The 17279-nt window shown below is 46.5% G+C and overlaps 2 protein-coding genes across 2 annotated transcripts; one reads left to right on the top strand and one right to left on the bottom strand.

The window, feature by feature from the left end:
- The first annotated feature begins 671 nt into the window (after window positions 1–671).
- MAD2L1BP (MAD2L1 binding protein) lies at window positions 672–4066 on the top strand. Its single transcript, XM_062489177.1, has 2 exons — window positions 672–963; window positions 1581–4066. Exons 1-2 carry the CDS (start codon window positions 778–780, stop codon window positions 2109–2111), a joined length of 717 nt encoding a protein of 238 aa, XP_062345161.1. The 5' UTR covers window positions 672–777; the 3' UTR covers window positions 2112–4066.
- A 95-nt stretch (window positions 4067–4161) lies between these two features.
- On the bottom strand, window positions 4162–13363 carry LOC134042084 (epoxide hydrolase 1-like). The gene is given in 10 exon segments (XM_062489176.1): window positions 4162–4363; window positions 5326–5451; window positions 5783–5891; window positions 7755–7969; window positions 8283–8412; window positions 8775–9005; window positions 9770–9950; window positions 10747–10960; window positions 11835–11858; window positions 13224–13363. Coding segments are annotated over 10 exon segments (1572 nt in total).
- Between the last annotated feature and the right edge of the window lie 3916 nt (window positions 13364–17279).

Raw genomic sequence — 17279 nt, 5'->3', positions numbered from 1 at the left:
GAGCGATCCCAAAGGACACATTTAAGATCAAGCGGGGGTGGGGGAGGGGAGGGGGCGCGGCGGCCGAAACAGCAAAAGATCCTCTAACTGTGTGCCGCATCCCTGCGCTAAGTGTACTCCCGGTCTCCAGTTCCACGGCCACTGCGCCTTCTCTTTCCCCGCCGCATGCCCTGGGGAAGGCGACGCTGGATGATTGTTTGCGTACAACAGACACCCTCCCTGGCGCTGTGCCCGCGTGGCCGCTGTTCCTCTAAAGCAGCCTCGGAGCGGCTCCTCTCGCCGTCCCTCCCTCCACTCGCCGTGCGCTGGTGGCGGCACCCAATGGGGCGGCGGGTGCAATGTTTCCAAACACGGCGCTCCGTGCACGCTCCCCGCCTCCGCCTCCTCGCGGCAGCGCGAGTGCAGCTCCTCCGCAAGACACCGGAGCCGCCAGGGCTGCCGGCAGCGGGGCAAAGGACAGCGAAGCCGCTTCCTGCGGCTCTCCCCGGACAGCCCTGCAATAAACAGGCGTACCTCCCGCCACGGCCTGATCCGGTCGGCCCCGGGACAGGACCGGGACGGCGAGCGGAGGGGCGGGGCTACACTGAGACCACGCCTCCTGCACGCCCACCAATCGCGGCGTCTCCCCCGCCGGAGGGCGCACGGCGCGGCCCGTGCGCCCCTCCCGTGAGGCACCGCGCCGGCGGCATTTAAACCCGGGGCGGCCGTTGGGGAGGACTGTTACTGCTTCCTTCTTCCCTGACGCTGGCGGGCCTGGATCGTGGCGGAGGCGGCGGGATGAGGCCCCAGGGGGATCGGTCGGTGCTGGGCAGCCCCGCGGTGGCCGTGGCGTTCCCGGGAGCTGTGTGCCGAGGCAGCGGCTACCGCTTCGCCTGCGAGCTCCTGAAGCACGTCCTGCACCAGCGGAACCAGCTCCCGCTGCCCTACGAGCAGCTCGCGTACTTCTGTCGGCGGGCGGCCCAGGTGAGGCCGCGGGGTCATCCCCGTGCTTGGAGGTGGCTCCCGGGCTGGGGGGTTAGTGGGGCCGTGGCGTTTGGGTTTTGCTTGTTCTGTTCTCGCTCGGTGACTCGCACAGCAACGTGTCGCTGCTTTTAAAGTAAGGCGCTTTTTGCGGCTGTATCCCTGAACGTTACCCCTTCTTTTAAAAACAAGGCGGAAGGCAACGTTAAATTTAGGCTGCTGAAGGTGTCGACGAATTGCTCGTAACTGGTTGTTTCCTACTTTCCTCTCAAAGCTTATTACTACTTTGTTACGCTAAAACCTCTAAGCAAAAGGAAAAAAAAGCTATTAAGTGATTTCAGAGCGATCTTTGAAGATGGGCTTCTAATTCCTGTTGGAATTCATCAGTGGTGTGATTCAGAGTCAAACTGTGTAGTTATGGATTGTGCTTTTGTGTTCCTCTTATCTCCTGATGTGGAGAGAAAGTGTGCATCTTCCTGATGTGGGTATCTATAGCTTTCAAAATGAACACAAATCACTTGTTCCTTGACTCTCTGGGATGGGCCATGCTTTCTGCAGAGTATATTAGAACAAATACATGTTCATAATTAAATGTACTAATCTGAATTTTTGTTTTCCAGGATGGAGATGGAACTGGGAAGCCACTCTCCCTGGGTTTGGCAAGCAGAAAGTGCCAGCAGCTGCTGATGGAATTGGAGGGATTGTTCCAGCACCTGGAAGTCATGTTTAGTCTGACGCTGGTTCCTCGGGTTCTTTTCCTACTTGGTGGCAATGTCATGAACCCCAAGGAGCTCTATGAGCTGAACTTGGAAGGGTTCTGTGAGGGTGCTGCTGAAGAGAGCCTCCAGATTGCACCCTGTGTTCGACAGCTCTTTCACCGCCTCTTTGTTGCTGATGTCTTCAGTGAACTTAAGGCTCTCCCTGTCACAGGAACTCTTGTCCTGGTCCAGGGACACCGTGACTGTGGTGTTGAGTGGTTCCGGCCCAAGCTCAACTACCAAGTGCCGACCCGAGGGAGGAAGCTGACTGTTAAGTTGTCCTGTGATGGAGGCCTCCATGTTAGTGCTTCACCTCCACAGCATGCTGCACCTGCTTGGGAGGACTATGTCTGGTTCCAAGCACCAGTGACCCTCAAAGGCGTTAGTGAATGAATGGTTTCCATGGAAATTTAATTGGAATATTGATTAACTTTTTTATTTAGATCTTAATTTTAGCAAATGCAACCATGTATTTTTGAACCATGTCTGTATGAGTTTTTTCTTCATGATGTCTACTGACTTCCTATAGCTTGCTGTGCTCATCTATTGTCCTTATTTCCTTAGCTGTTGAAGGCAAATCCCCTTTAAGGTGCAGTTGCACACAGGTCCAGTGATTCTTTAGGGACCTGATCTGTGACATGGAATGAATTACTTTGTCGGGAGTAAAAGTCCCCTGCTTTGCGCTTGCTGAACTGGAAAATGCTGGTCACATACAATCTCCTTCTGGGTTTTTAATATGGTCATTTTCTGACCCTGCCTTTGCCATGCTGTCCATAGGCTGTCTTCAGTGAAGCTACTTCCTGCAGAATAACTCTTTGGGAGGAAAACCATCTGCAGTCCTTAAAAGGCTCCCCATAGCAAGAAGCCCAGAGGGCAAAACTGGAGCAGGACACAGAAGTAATATTGTTGAAAAGGGATTTATTTCCAGCTAGTAAGGAATGGGGCTGGATGAAGGCATTTCCTCTGCAAAGGACTGGAACCACCAGGGCTGCTATGGAGGTGGGCAGAGCTGTGTCCAGGGGCCCCTTGGCAACCCTGCAAGCAACAGCCACAGCTGCTGTGGTGTGCCCCCCACTTGAGTACTCAAGTGTTTGCCCATATATTTGATAAAATTACACTTGATCATGACTCACTCTCTGTTCTGTAACATTCCAAAGTAAAACTTTTCAAACTGAAAAGTCTTGTAGCTAGTGCTGCCTTGAAGATTGAAAGAGACAGGCACAGTGGAGGCCTAACAGCCCTGACAATTGGTTAGATATAATATTAAAAGTAAGCAGTTTCTTTGCTAACCCTCTTCAGAGAAAGGTAGAAGTGCTGCCCCAATAATGGAAGATTGCTCTCACTTGAGGAAAAAACTTACACTTGAACACTTCGGAAATGTGTGGAAGTCAGGGAATGGGATCAGGTTTTGTGCTATCCTTACCTGCCAAATTACTTTTCTTAGTCAAATTGTATCACTTAGAATTGAGCCTGTTTTTCTGGGCTGGTGTCTACTGCAGAACAGGACAGGGAGAGAAGCCCTGAGAGTAGTGTGTTAGAGCTAGGTTTCTGCTGGAGTTGTCTTCAGTCAGCTGGGCAGTTATCTATGCTGTAATGAGCTTTCAGTGGCTTCAAATAACTCCATCCCATTTGAAGAGAAATGTGAACCTACTGGTAGTGAGGGTGCTTGGTGTTACGAATCAAAAATGCGCAATGGGGGTGATAAGAACCCTTTGTTGAGGAGGGTAAAGATTGAAGTAACCCTCTATACTTGGTGCATATTTTAACTTTGACCTTTTGGGATGGAATGAGATGATAAAAGTAGTAGGAGCTTCAGTTGGTATTTTTGAGTTTGGGGAACACTAGAGTGCTCTCTCTGCTCTATTATCCATTAATATCTGTTTGCAATGTGGAGTAGCTGCTTCTTAAGCTAGTTCTGGGGAAAATATTAGAGGGAAGAAAGGTGCCTGATGTGCAGGTGCCCACTTGAATATGAAATCCTAGGTCTCTTGAAGGAAATACAACTTCACTGTAGGAGTGTTTGTGCTCAGGAGATCAAACCCATTTGTGCTTCCTCCAAAGCTGCTTGTAACATGTATTTAAGGTGCCCAAGTGTTTAAAGAAGCTTTTAAACAGAAGCCTTGACCCCTTCCTTTCACCTCTCTTCCTCAGATGAGTGCAATGTTACTGCAACAAACTGTTTACATATTCTATTATACTTGAACTATGAATGCAGAAATGATATGGTGCTGGAGATGAAAGAACACAAGATGCTTTTTGATTTTTTTTTTCTTATGAAAGCATGTGGAGTTTGACTTAAAAAAATCAGTGGTGTAATTATTATCAAAATAAAATGCTGGTTTCTATAAGTGATTATCTTGAGGGATTAAACAAATGTGGTCTAAAGGTCTGCTACTGGCAGAACAACTTGCTTCCATTCTGTGCATGTATTTCAGCTGCAGGGTCACAGCTGTTCCACTTTTTGGACAAACTGCATGATGTCTTGTGCCAGAAGCTTTGGTTCCTCAAAGGCAGCAAAATGCCCTCCACGTGGCATGTAAGAGTAAGTGATGATGTTCTTGTAGACGTCCTTTGCCCAGACACGTGGTACATGTACAATCTCCTGAGGAAAAGCTGCAATCCCTGTGGGGACGTGTACGCCAACCCTAGAAGACATAAGTGAATTGCATTGATGAGGCAAGTCCTGGGGGATGTGTATAAAAACCTGTCTCTTGTAACACATTCAGCTGGAGAAGTGTCCCCACTTCGTGCAGCGCACCTTGTGGTCTGCACTCTGCTGAGGAGCTTCATTTCTATTTAGGTATCATTGAGTTTAAGAAGATTATACCTGTAGAGGTGTAAAGTAGAGCCAACTTTGTGCAGAGGTTGATCTTGAAATGTTTCCCATCTTTTGAGTTTGATTTTTGTAAGCTTCAGTGTTGTGCTACATGACAAGATACCACAACTCTTTGGAGAAATGAGCCAGCTCCTGTTTGCTTTAGAATTTGGTCCCAAATGCATAACAAATGACTCGAGAAGAAAGGTGGGCTGGTTCGGTCCACAAAGGAGAAGACTCCTCCATTTGTTTAGATGATCAGTTACTTGGAGAAGTCTGCTCAAGCAACATTTTGTGGTCAGCCTCTCTTACAATCATCATGTTAATGTACAGGCTGTCACAAGGTGCTGGGTTTCAAGTACTGCTCTCCAAATGGCTGTTCCAGGTTTGTGCTTAATTCTTGTAGTCCTTAGCTTATCCTCCAGCAAGCAGTAGCCTTCCTAATTTATTTTCAACTTTTCTCTTAGATGTGCCCGTGATCTTCAGTTTTGTTTTTATTGAACTGAGCTACAAGTGACATTTGTTTGGTGAATAAGTATATAGACTTACATTTTCAATACAAGGCTGTGCTTGGTGCTTTGGTAAGTCTTTTGCATTGTCTTGGCTGCAAGCTAACTTGTGCTTCATAAGTGCAAAAGAAAAGTGACCCTAAACTATATCAAAAGCATGTAAGAATTTGGAGTTTAATTTTTTCTTAAAACTAAATAAATTAGCTGTTGTAGGTGATCTAACCATTGATACAGGCAAATGTTTCAACCTCATTTGCAACCTTGCAACTTGCCATGCAATTACCTGTTATGAACACTTAGATCAGGGTCCTTGGAAAAGTTTTCCTTGTAGTATCGCATTGAGGGCACAATGGAGGATGTCACCCAATAAATCATCACATTGGTCAGAAGGTCATCAAGAGAGTATTTGCTGTTGAGAGAGAGAGGAAGAAATATAAGTGGAAGCTGTTCCTCAGTGCTCCATAGTGAGCTCATGCCCTGAAGGACTCTGTCCCTCTTAATCACCGCTTATTTTCAAGCAGCAAATGAATTGGCACCTGTGTGTCCAGAGAAAAACCATGTGATGTGGAAGCAGTGGTGTGCAGGCAGTCTGCTATAAGTGTAAACTACTGCTTGTCATGTCAGCCTTTCATCCTTAAATTTCAGCTTGGATGGGCCAGTATTTTACTGTATCCTCGTATTAGTTCCTAGCAGTTATTCTTTCAATGAGACTTCTCATGGAATAGCATCTGTTTTCCTACCTCTCCAGGCCTCCATCATCTTGATGCAGAAATGATTTGTCTGTCCAGGTTGAGAATTTCTCCAAGATATATGCAGCAAGCCCCACCGGGGAGTCATTCAATCCACAACCTAATTGAGGAAAAGAGAAGAACTGTTGCAGTGGCCTGGCATTGCAATACTTCATTGCAAATTAAACTGCACTTTCATGAAGTGTTCAGGGTTTTCTAGAGACTTCAGTAGAGTCTGTATTTATTTATCCCTTACAGAACTTTATTTGTGACAAATTCCCTGCAGAGGAGTTCTGGCCATAACTGAGGGCCCTACAAATTGTTGATTTCCTATATAAAATAAGCTGAGAGCTAAGGAAGTCCCATTGTCTTCTTGGTGATGTGTAGCAGAAGCAGCAAATTCAAATGTAAACAGATGACACTCATAAAAGAAGTTTCAGATGAAATATTTGGGAGCACTGTCTTGCTTAGGATGGGATGTATTCCTCTGTTTCTAAAATGTATCAAAGAAACAGGGCTAACAGGAATGCAACAGGTTCTGAATATCATGGATTCTGTGGTTTGTTTGGTTTTTTTTTTTTTCAGCTTGCAGAATTGTTTTAGTCTTTGATCCAGCTGATTTTTGAGAGCACTACCTTTGACTCATGGATTCTCTCATATGGCAGCAGCCAAACTTTAACCCACTATGATTTTCTTCCTCCAATTAAACTGCTTTGAACTTTGTTTATACCAGTTTTTATCAGCTTCTTTATCAACCAGTCACTTATAAACCAAAGCTTGGGTGGCTGTCAATTTTATATCTAATTATTAACTTTTAGTCATAGAGAAGTTAGGATCTTGTTAAAGGCTATAGGTGTCAGCATAGATTTCTGTGATTCTCTTCCTCTCTTGGAACCTGCTGATTTATTCCTGTGCTTGAATTCTTATGTTAACTAGTTTTAATCCTTTTCTTAATACAGTTCAATTTCTTAAGAATGCTGGGGGAGGGGTTTCAACAAAATAGTTTTGGAAATTATATAAGTTCCAGTAGTGGATCTACAGTTGTTTGATTGTGCCACAGCTCTGATTCTGGAAGCATTATTTCCCTATGATATTATCCCCTGTAAATCACCTCTTCTTGTTTAAACCATTCTGTCAGATTCCTGATCAGAGACTGGACATACTAATTTTCATTTTTCACTTTTGGCCCTTAAAAACACTGAAGCAACCAGAAACACCACCACAACCACAACTCCTTCCCACCTGGTATATTGTTTATCTCCTTTTATTTTTTTTGGATTTGTGATCACTTCAAGCAATAGTCTAGGCATTCATTGGCATTCCAATTTGAGGTTCTTCTCCTTTGGTGAATTGCTGGGATGGGGGCTATTTGTTCTCTGGTCTCCAAATCTGACACCAGCCTGCAACAGCTCTGCTGTCTTTCCTGATGAGGGATTATTTCAGTAAAACAATACCCCAGAATCCTGTCTAGTGGGGACTGATGCAAAGAACTCCTTTAAGCATTATGAAATGGCCATATCTTTCTTCACAGTCCTTACCCACTGGCCCCAGGACGTCAGCATTCTGGCTTTTCAGGTGTTTGAGCTTTGTCTACCTTTCTGCAACTTTCACGTTGCACCTCCTTGCTTGTGATTTTGTTGTTGTTGTTTTCAGCCCCATTTACTTCTTGAAGCTTCAGTTTAGGACCCTGAGGACCCTGTGTTTTACTTCTTGAGAGACTCTTTGGAAAGGGGTTCATTCCCAAGACAAATGGCATGCTATTTAAAAGACCTTGAAAAGTTATACTTGACATCTCCATCTTTCTTTGAGTGGTTTCTTTGAACTTCATTTTGCACAGTTCTCATCCCCAGGAACTCATTGTCTACATGGGTCTTATACTCAGTCACCAGAACTCCTTGCTTCTCAAATTTGGCTTGCCTCTGTTTTCATGTACCACAAGTGATTAGTGTACCATGTTCACAGGGATACAGAGAAAGTACGTTACCGGCAGTGTCTGGTTTGGTGGCTTGGATGTGTAAGTATCCAGACTCTCGCAGGACGTCATACACATTCTTCTGCATGAAAGGGTAGAAACGTCGAGCATCTTCCCTGCTAAAGCCTACAAGCCATGGAACATAAGCCCCAAGCATTGTACTAATCAACCTTCCCAAACTTTGTCTGGCGATGAAAACCAGATTCAGATGCAGCCCCTTCACAGATCTAAAAGTAAGTTAAGGAATAGACTGTTAAATCAAGCAATTTTGTCTCCAAGTTTTCTAGAAAACAAGTCTGACTGCAGCTGTGAGATGAACACTAGACTGGATCAAGTACCCAAATTCAGATTGATTAAAAAAAAAATCAATTCTCTACAAAGCATCTGAATGCAATTGAATATGCAGGATGGGGTTGTCCATGAAGGAAACAAAGCAGAAGGGTTTAAGAAGCAGGGCAAACAGAAGGTAGGACTATGGAGCCAGAGCATAGGGTAGGAACTGGAGGCAGCTTTTCTGCACTGACTTCCTTTGCTACTTACTGTGGCAGCATCTGGGCCATGTTTGTGGTAATGCGAGATCCCCAGTCTCCTCCCTGTATGTAGTATTCCTTGAAGCCCAATCTGTTCATCAGCTTATGAAATATCCGAGCAGTTGCTATGGAGTCAAACTCTGTAGGTAAAGAGAAACACAGGGCATCTGGTTGTTCCTCCCCTGGCCAAAGACAATGACCTGAGAGAGGCCTGTGTGTGTGGAGCTGTAGGAAGGGACAGTGTGCAACACTGCTGTGCCTCACTCCTTGGAAAGAAAGTGAACACAAGATGAAAGAAATTCAGTGGAAAGGGAAATCAGACCTGACTTCCAGTTACCATTGTGTTGCAAATCTCCACAGCCAGCCCCAGAGCCTCAGCCACATGGTCCTTAGTGAAGAGCCAGGCATCTGCACTCACAAACTGCAGTGCCCAGGGCTGCCAGGGATGGTTGAGGTTTTACTCCAAAAACTGCAATTCCAAGAGAGCCTTTTCATTGCTTACCTTTCTGGTGAGGAGCCTCTGAGAAGCCATATCCTGGGATGGAGGGGCAGATGACCTCAAACACCACATCACCCTCATTCAGGCCATGCTTGGCTGGCTCTGTGAGCAGAGGGATGATCTTGTAGAACTCATAGAAGGAGCCGGGCCAGCCATGGACCATCAGCAGAGGTTGAACAGCTCGACCATGAGGAACATAGGATGGCTTCACATGGATAAAATGGATATCAATTCCTGCCACACATTCAAGAAAGAAAAATTAAAGTTCTGGGATCATGACAGTTTCTTTTCTGGATTCTATAGAAGGAGGGTGGCAAAGCTGTAATTAGGCAAAACTATAGTTAGCATCTGGAGCAGAATTTCTACAGTCAACCCACTGCAAGAAGATGCCTGGCTGAAAGGGGATGCCTGGCATAGTATCTGTTGTCTCATCTTTTACATACAGACAGAGATATTGGGGTCACTGGAGATTAGCATCCATCTTCTGAGAAACTTGTCTTAGCGTATACAAGTAGACCTGCACTTGAATGAATAGCATAATGTGAGTAAGACACATGCAAAAACATTACATTAGTTAAAAGAGAAACATGAGAAAGGGCATGATAGAAGTCTAACTTAGAGATCACTTATGTATAATCTGGCTAAACTCTCCTGGGTAGAGTACTTTGTGGCAGGGAGGGATATTCCAGCCTCAGTCTGGCTAAATGTTGTGGTTTTCAAAGGTGGCTTCAAGGCAATGGCTGAAGAGCACCTCATCATTAGTTAGCATGGGTTCAGAGGCAGATGAAGCCCATCTTGAAGCAGACCTCCCTTGCTACTGAGTAATGGTCTTAATCCCTAAAAGGTTATTAATATTAGAGCCTCCACTAGTTATATTTCACTGGTATCACTAAGCTGTTACACAGCGGTTACCTGAAATATTGTCACTTCTTACACATCCCCCCTTCTTGCTGTGCATTTCTGAGTGAAACCTGTGCAAGCCACAGAGGCCCCCTCACCTTCAATGGTGGTGTGGAAGTGGGGGTATTTGTTCAGCATTTCCACTTGCTTGTGCCAGTCAAACTGATTCCTCCAGTAGGCCACCACCTTCTGCAGGTAGGTGGAGTTGAAGCCATAGTGGAAGGCGGCTCCTTCCACGTGTGGTGTGAAGCGGAACCGATCCAGGCGCTGGTGCAAATCCTGTGGAAGAGAGCCCTTCTTGCCAGGCTGTCCAGCTGCTGGCATGTGCCCTGTGCCAGGGCAGGGAGAGACAGGCTCTCCTGGCTCTGCTGACTTTTGTTTTGCTCTCTGGGACACCACAAGCCCGCCTGAAGAAGTGCCATACTCTATATAACCTCCTGAATTGTTTATATGGGAATACAGTTTTCTACAGGGTACAAGTTCCCCATGGGCACCCAAGAGTACTGGGTCCTACTCTTGGCTTGCTGCTAGCTCACTTCAGGATTTTTGGCACTATGGGCTTGGCAGCACTGCCAGTTGGGAGAATAAGAATCTCACCTTGATCTGCTGGCTGATACTAGGTCAGATAGGCATGCAGGGATAGAGGATCTGCAACTCAGTCAAGATGGCATCCCTCTTCAGCCTTGCAACTCTTTCCTATGTGGAAGCCCCTCAATCCTGCCCTATTGCTGCCACTGCTGTCCCAATGCCCTCCTGCCCTGGTCCAGCATCCACAGACCCACTGTTAAAGTCTGCTGCTCAAAGCATGGCCCTCCTGCAGGAGAAGCCCCAGTTTGCACAGATGGGTTGTTGTCTCAGAAAGTCTTTAGGGGACACTGCAATGGACTGGAGCTCCAATCCCCTTCATGAAGAATGGTGAGCCAGAGCATCATCTAATGGAGCTGGGTAGCCGCCCTGGCACATGGAAGTGCCCTGCTGTCACCCCCAAGGCATCACCTTGAAGCAATGAGGTGGGTGATTCAAGTGCCTCTCCCTCACAGCTTTGTGCACCTCCTTATCCCCCAGCCAGTGGTACCTCGATTTCTTTGTCAGATGTTTCAATCTTGAAGGGACGGATGCTTGCATCTTCTTTCCCTTTGAGGGGCCTTTCACCTGAGCCCCACCACCCATCACCCATGTCAATAGTCTTCATCTTGTGTCCAGATCTGAGCCAGTAAAGCAGCATCCCTCCAACCCCCAGGGCAGCTGCAGGGACCAGGACTGCATTCTTCTGAGAATATTCAAAAGACCTGTGGAGGCACACAATTGCTTGTGTTCAACAACAGCAGTGTCAAAGAGACTTGGGCTGAGACTTGTTTGCACATCCATTGGCACTGAGCATGGACAAAGGCCTACAAATCCCAGGCAGTTAGCAGGGACTGGGCATTTCTGGGTTTTTTTTGAAGATCACAGGTGAGATTTGGGGCAGGGTTCTGTCTACCAAGGCTTCCTAGGGGTCTCAAGTCCTTGCTGATCAGGACTTGCTGATCATAAGTCTTCCTTGTCCCTTTCCTTATGAAGCAGGATGGCTAGGGGGACAAAGTTCAATAGGATACAGGCCACTCTACTTTGAGGCAGATACTGCAGTGAATGAAACAGTAGCAGTTGGACTTGTCCAGGACTAAAAACTGCATGGGCAGAGTGGGCTGAGGAGCAGGAAAAGAGACACAAGTCTTCAGCTGCTGAAGAGAGCTGGATGTGCTGGACATGCTCCACTTGCCAGTGCTTCATACACAGCTCCCCTACAGATTCCATCATCTCTTAGGGCAATCCTGGCTGTTCCCCCTAGCTGTCAAGTAAGGAGTGTCTGCTGGTGCTCCTGTTTCTGTTCTATATAGCAAAGTCCCAGACTTGAGGTGTGGGAACTAAGTTATCAGAGCTGGAGTTTACAGACATGCAGTCCTAAATATAGTGCACCTTCCCCTCCCTTGGACTTGTGGTTCAAGTTCTACAGCTCCCCTTGAGCATTTGTAGAGGTTTCTGGGGCTCCTGCAGGGGTCTGCAAGGAGCCTGTGAGTAAAGATTTTGTTGCTGTTGTTATCCAGAGTGCAGGATGATGCTGTGCCCCAATCAGGGCACTAACCAAAAGAAGAGACCGCAGCACAGAACAGCTCTTCCACTCACCTGATTCTGGACAAGATGCTCTCCCTACAAAAGAGAAAAAAACAGAAAGGTCCTTACAGTCTGATATTGTTGTCCCATGTCCCATTCCATTGTGGATGGTGCAAAGAATGTGCCCTGCCAGCAGCACTCATTGCCCAGGGTTGCAAACACATGCTGTTTAGCCACCTGGCAACATCTGCCATTATTTTTCCTCATCTTTGGAAAGGATGGGCAGAGAGGGGCTCACAAAGCACTGCCTCTGTACAAAGTGACAATGTGTTCTGGGCTGTGCTTTAGCTAGATAATTTGTTGCTCTAATATTCCCTCCTTCAGCACAATTTAGACAAAAGGCAGTAAACGACTGCATAGGGGTCCTTGCAGTGTTTCGTCCTGTGAGCAGCTCTGTAACCTCCGCCAAGAAAATAGTTTACTTTGACTGCTGCGTTGCAATAGGTGCACAGCCACAGCAGGGGAATTCCAAGTTCCAGGGTTATTCTGCTGCCAGCCATGTGGTGCTGCTCGTGATGCAGGGCTGGCACCAGCAGAGGCTTGTGGGACCCTTCCCTGTTCAGAGTTTAATGAGTTGCTGCGCTTTTGACACTTCTAGCTACTCCTGACTGCATATCACGTCTTTAGGTCTCCCCCTGCCTGATAGAGGAAGAAAGTATCCTCTTCGGTTCCCTTTAAGCCTAGCAGATTCTGGTACAAAAGCACAGTCTAAAAACCTGGCAACAATAGAAGGAAGTCTCGTTACTCTGCCTCATGGAACACAGCCACACTAGGGAGTTCTTTAGTATAATAATTATAGTACTTTGAGAAAACAAACCAAATCAAATGCCGAAAAACAAAAAGACTTGCTAATCCATGAAAACTCAAGTCCACTGGGAGTTTTTTATCACGCAGAATTGTTTCCCTCTGCTGTCTGAAGTGTGGAGTTTTTTATCACGCAGAATTGTTTCCCTCTGCTGTCTGAAGTGTGGAACCTGGAGCCTGTACTGGATATCCTGGTAGCCTCCAAGGCAGTTTGGTAACACTTGCTGAGACAGCCTATGTGTGATTTTTTTTTTTCCCTTAAGTCACTTCCAGGCATGGAAGAACAGGGCTCCTAAGATCACATAGCTTATGCAACAGGTAGCAATCTCCCCCTGCACTTACACCCTGGAGGTGGGTGAGCAGAGGTGTGAAGCCCTCCAGGCAGTAGCACAAGCCCTGCGCTGTCCCAGAAGCAGCTCCCTGAGCGACACAAAAGCAGGCTCAGAGGACCGGCACCTCCTCCGCACTCATGCTCAGGGGACCTCAGCTGCCTACTCCCACTCTCCCACGACCTGGTGACCCTCCCGGGGCTTTCTCTCCCCCGGCCTCGGGGAGCTCAGTGCGGAGTCCCTCCTCCCCGTGCCGAGCCGATCTCACCATGCGTTTGGAAGGATGTCCCGCCACATGTCTGCTCGTCCTTGCCTGGCCGCTGCTCCGAGTGAGGACACAATCCCGGTGTCTCCTCTCCGGCTTTCTCTTCCGCAGTGACGTTTTCTCGGGGACAACCCAAACTACATCGTCCATCAGTGCCGCCTATTGCCTGCGTGTGCAGCTGCAGATTGACGAAGTCCAGCGTGCAGCAGGAACAGCCCTGTGCTATATCAGCACCGGCTGGATGCCCAGTGTACAGAAAGCGACCCTGCAGAGGCTGGCCCGAGGTCCCGGCCCAGGCTGTGCCAACACCGCGTCCTTAAAGCAAAGGCCAGCTGGGTTACAGAGCCCGTACCGAGCCCTAGAGCGGGAACTCGGGCCAGCAGCCTGAGGGAAGGGATTCTTCACTCTCTTCAGCGCTCCCGAGAACACGTCGGGATTGCCGCAGCCACTTCTGGCCTTGCTGGTAGAGGACGGACCGGGGTGGGCCCAGCCTTGGAGGTGCAGGGCCACAAGCTGCTGGGGGGGCTGCGCCGTGGGGTGTATGAGGAAGGCAAAGAAGCATCTCCATCCTGGAGAGGAAAGAGTGAAGGGTGGGATCTTATTGATCTTACTGCTGCCTATAGTTAACCAGTTTGGAGAAACTCAGGGAAAACGGACCCAGAGTCATCCTAGAGGAGCAGCAGCCGGTGAAGGACAAAAATGCAATGACACAAATTGTAACAAGAGAAGTTAAGGTTAGATATGAGGAGAAATGGCTCCTCTACCGAGGTATTCAGATGCTGGGAACTGGGCTCCATAGAGGATGTGGGATTTTCATCCTTGGGGGCATTCCAAATTTGACAGGAACAAGGCACTGAACAATCTGACATACCTGAACCTGTTCTGAGCAGGTGTTGGAATGAGCTCGCCTCCAGGTGTCCCTTGCAACGTGTACAGCACTTGGCCGTATTCCAGGTGCACTCATGATTTGCAGCAGCCAAAACATAAAGGAAAAGTTCTGGTTTTAATTTTCTGCAGAAATCAATGCTATGTTTTAGTTCAGGTACCTAGATTTCATTTTCCCCGTGGCTGGTAAGAGTCCTGGATAAAGGCTTCTCCTTCATAGGAATTTGACACCTTGGGTAAATGAGAGTTCAAAGCCTAAGGAGTTTTGGGTGGGGGGGATAGTGAGCAGAAGAGCAGTATGGAAAAAAGAATTTATGCATGGAAGAGGAAGATGAATCACTGACATATTATGCACTATGCTCAGTATTTTGCCTTTTACATTTTCAACAAAAACACGTGCTTTGCTAAGGATTATTCTCCTTGCTTCTGTGAGTGGCAGAGCAGTGGCAGGGAGATTGTCACCAGGGTTTTATTTGCTTCCAGTCAAGAAAGACTTCATCCTTCTGTTACTTTGTTCTGCCTCTCAGAAGCCTCTAGTTAAAGATTCTTCTCTGCTGTGCTGTCTCTGTTATTAAGCTTCCAAATAGCATACATTAGTGGAAAGTTTTATAAACAAAAGAGAGAATTATAAGAGTAGGAGGAACAAAAATTAAACACAGCTTTCTTGCTTTTTTATGTTGACAGCTTATGTTTCCAGGCAAGTACATAGTAGAAGAAGCATTTATACTGCATAAGATCCACAATGACCCTGTGGGTTTCCTAAATCAGAATGTTGTTAAAACAAAAATTTGTAATGTGCCTAAGTAGTGACTTACATATATTCAGATACTGACCGATGTTTATGAATCCAGTCCCCATGGCAAAAAGCACAGGAAACACTCCCAAGACCTCCACATTCCGGGAGTCAGCAATGGTTCAAAATGAGATATTTACCAAGTTCTTCCCCATAAACAGTTACCTCTGATTATCCAGCCAGCTCCTAGAGCTGATGATTACTACCTCTTGGTGGTAACTTGCTCCCATTTTGTTGTTTTGTGCTGCAAGCCCTGAGCACTGTGCAGCCTGCCCACCTCTCCTTCCGGCACAGTGCTGCAACTCTGAGACTGCACGTACCCAAATGTCCTTTCTGCTGCAACTTCTGTGTCTTCCCTGGCTTCAGGACATGAGTTTGGATTTGTACAACCACATGACCATCAGGATGTGTCATGGATGGCATTGGATGCAAATATTTCCAAATGTGAAGGGGCACCATTAATGCCTTCTGCCCTGAACTGGTGTCACTTTGCTATCATTATTCAGTGTCTCATGGCACTCTGAGGTGCCATGTGAAGCTTGACTGGTGACTGACCAAATTGGGGTGGTCAAATCTTCTGTGCAGAGTAGCATTTTAGGTGTGCATAGCCACTCTCCAAACCATTTTCATTCCAACACCACAAAGGAATTTTTTGGCATGTGGTTGATTTGTCATTAATGATTTCATAATAATTGTGTGTCCTTGGACACTCACACTCAGCCCTGCCCTTTTGTTATGGAATTAGCATATCAAACCACAGAACTGAAGGTGATTTTACCACACCCTGCAACAAAATTAATTAAGTTAGAAGGTCAGAGAATTTCTGAAAATTTTACTGGGGAAATGAAATTGCGCTTTCTGAAGAGGAGGCACGTGGTAAAGGACTCTAGTTTTTTACCATACTGTTTCATACTGTTGCATGAAAAATTTAAAGTTGTTAGAAGGGGGAGAACTGATCCCTCTGCCCCTGCTCCAACATGTGATAAAAGTCCTGGGAGTGTGTGGGAAGTGGTGGGATCCCTAACAGTGCCCAAGAAGGAGCTGATACCCTGTCAGCCTTCTTCCAGATTCTTGCTACTCATTCCAAAATTTAAAGATCAGGCTCGAAACAAAAGACTCTGGGATCCACCCCCAGCTGTCAAGTTCAAGTATCGAAAATAGTTGTGTAAATTGTCTAATGTTAGATAATATTAAATTTCACAAAATGAAAGTGTTGCCTCCAAAAACACACTGGAAATCATGGATGATCTGCTTGACTCCTTGGGTGCTGAAAGATTGCTGCATGAACTCCCACTGCCTAGAGCCTGATTGTTCTGTGGTTTTTGGACTCAGGAGGTGCTGAAGGGAAAGAACTTTATAAAGGGATATTAGCTAGATTTCTGTCCCTTCCAGGAGTTTCAGCAAGCTTCCCCCTTCTTTCCTTTCTTCTCTGTCTAGTAGATCGGAGCAGCAGAGGACAGATCCCAGTGCAGCGGTTCCAGCCTATTGTCCTGAGACACGGGGTGGTTGTCAGAGGCTGGATAAGCTGTCTCAAACCAGTGCTGGTGTGTGGGTGGTTGAGGATGGGTCAGGCCTTGCTTCTGGTGACACAGTGCCCCAGCCCCCCAGCCTGGCTGAGCTGCCAATCAATCAATCAATCAGTCATTCAGTCATTCAATCAATCAATCAATCAATCACTAGAGGCTGTGCTAACCCAGCTCCTGATTCTTTCCAGGTGTAGACAGGAAAGGATTAAAAGAAAGATTTAGGCTGGAGGACCACCAAAGGGTTTGGTTAATTAGAAAAGGCTTATGGTCTGCAATCATGATCCTGAAAATGTCAGGATATGCTGAGGAGATTGCTATGAATGTTATTTTACCTTTGACTCCCACCCCTGAGGCAATCCAGACCATTTTAGTTAGTAGAGTTGTACTGTATGTAATTTCCCATGATGTCCACTGACCTTTTCTCTCTTTGTGCATACAAGTTCTGGGAATCAGCCTGAAACCTGCTTGGTGGGAGGAATAAGGTTGATGGTCTGGGACATGTATATTTGTTTGGGTCATAGGGATACCTGGATGTGTAAGACAGTGGAGTCCAAAAGGCAAGGTGGCCTAAATTGAATTTGCTAAGCTCTTTTGGAACTCAGCTTTCAAGTCCAGCAAGTATCAGAAAGACTTGTGTAACATAAGGTCTCACAGGTTTAAAGGTTTCTAGGTCACATGGGCTAAGTAAATGCTAAGTACTCAATTAATGCTAAGTAGTGCTATGATAAGTAGTTTTATGTTGAATGGGGTGTCATTTTTAAAGCTTGTGCCAAAGTTCCTTTATTTTCTATGTTTTTGCCAGTAAGCTTTTGTTTGATTTTTCAGCTCTTGAGAATATCTGGCTGGGATTTCTCT

This window comes from Cinclus cinclus, chromosome 3 (genome assembly GCF_963662255.1).
Source record: "Cinclus cinclus chromosome 3, bCinCin1.1, whole genome shotgun sequence".
In the NCBI taxonomy this organism is placed as follows: Eukaryota; Metazoa; Chordata; class Aves; order Passeriformes; family Cinclidae; genus Cinclus; species Cinclus cinclus.
This window is presented reverse-complemented; position numbering and strand designations above follow the sequence as displayed.

Bases quoted from the DNA above. Each gene is read 5' to 3' on its own strand.
- MAD2L1BP (XM_062489177.1), top strand. From the start codon at position 778: ATGAGGCCCCAGGGGGATCGGTCGGTGCTGGGCAGCCCCGCGGTGGCC. The intron at 964-1,580 runs GTGAGGCCGCGG...TTTGTTTTCCAG, and splicing joins TCTGTCGGCGGGCGGCCCAG to GATGGAGATGGAACTGGGAA.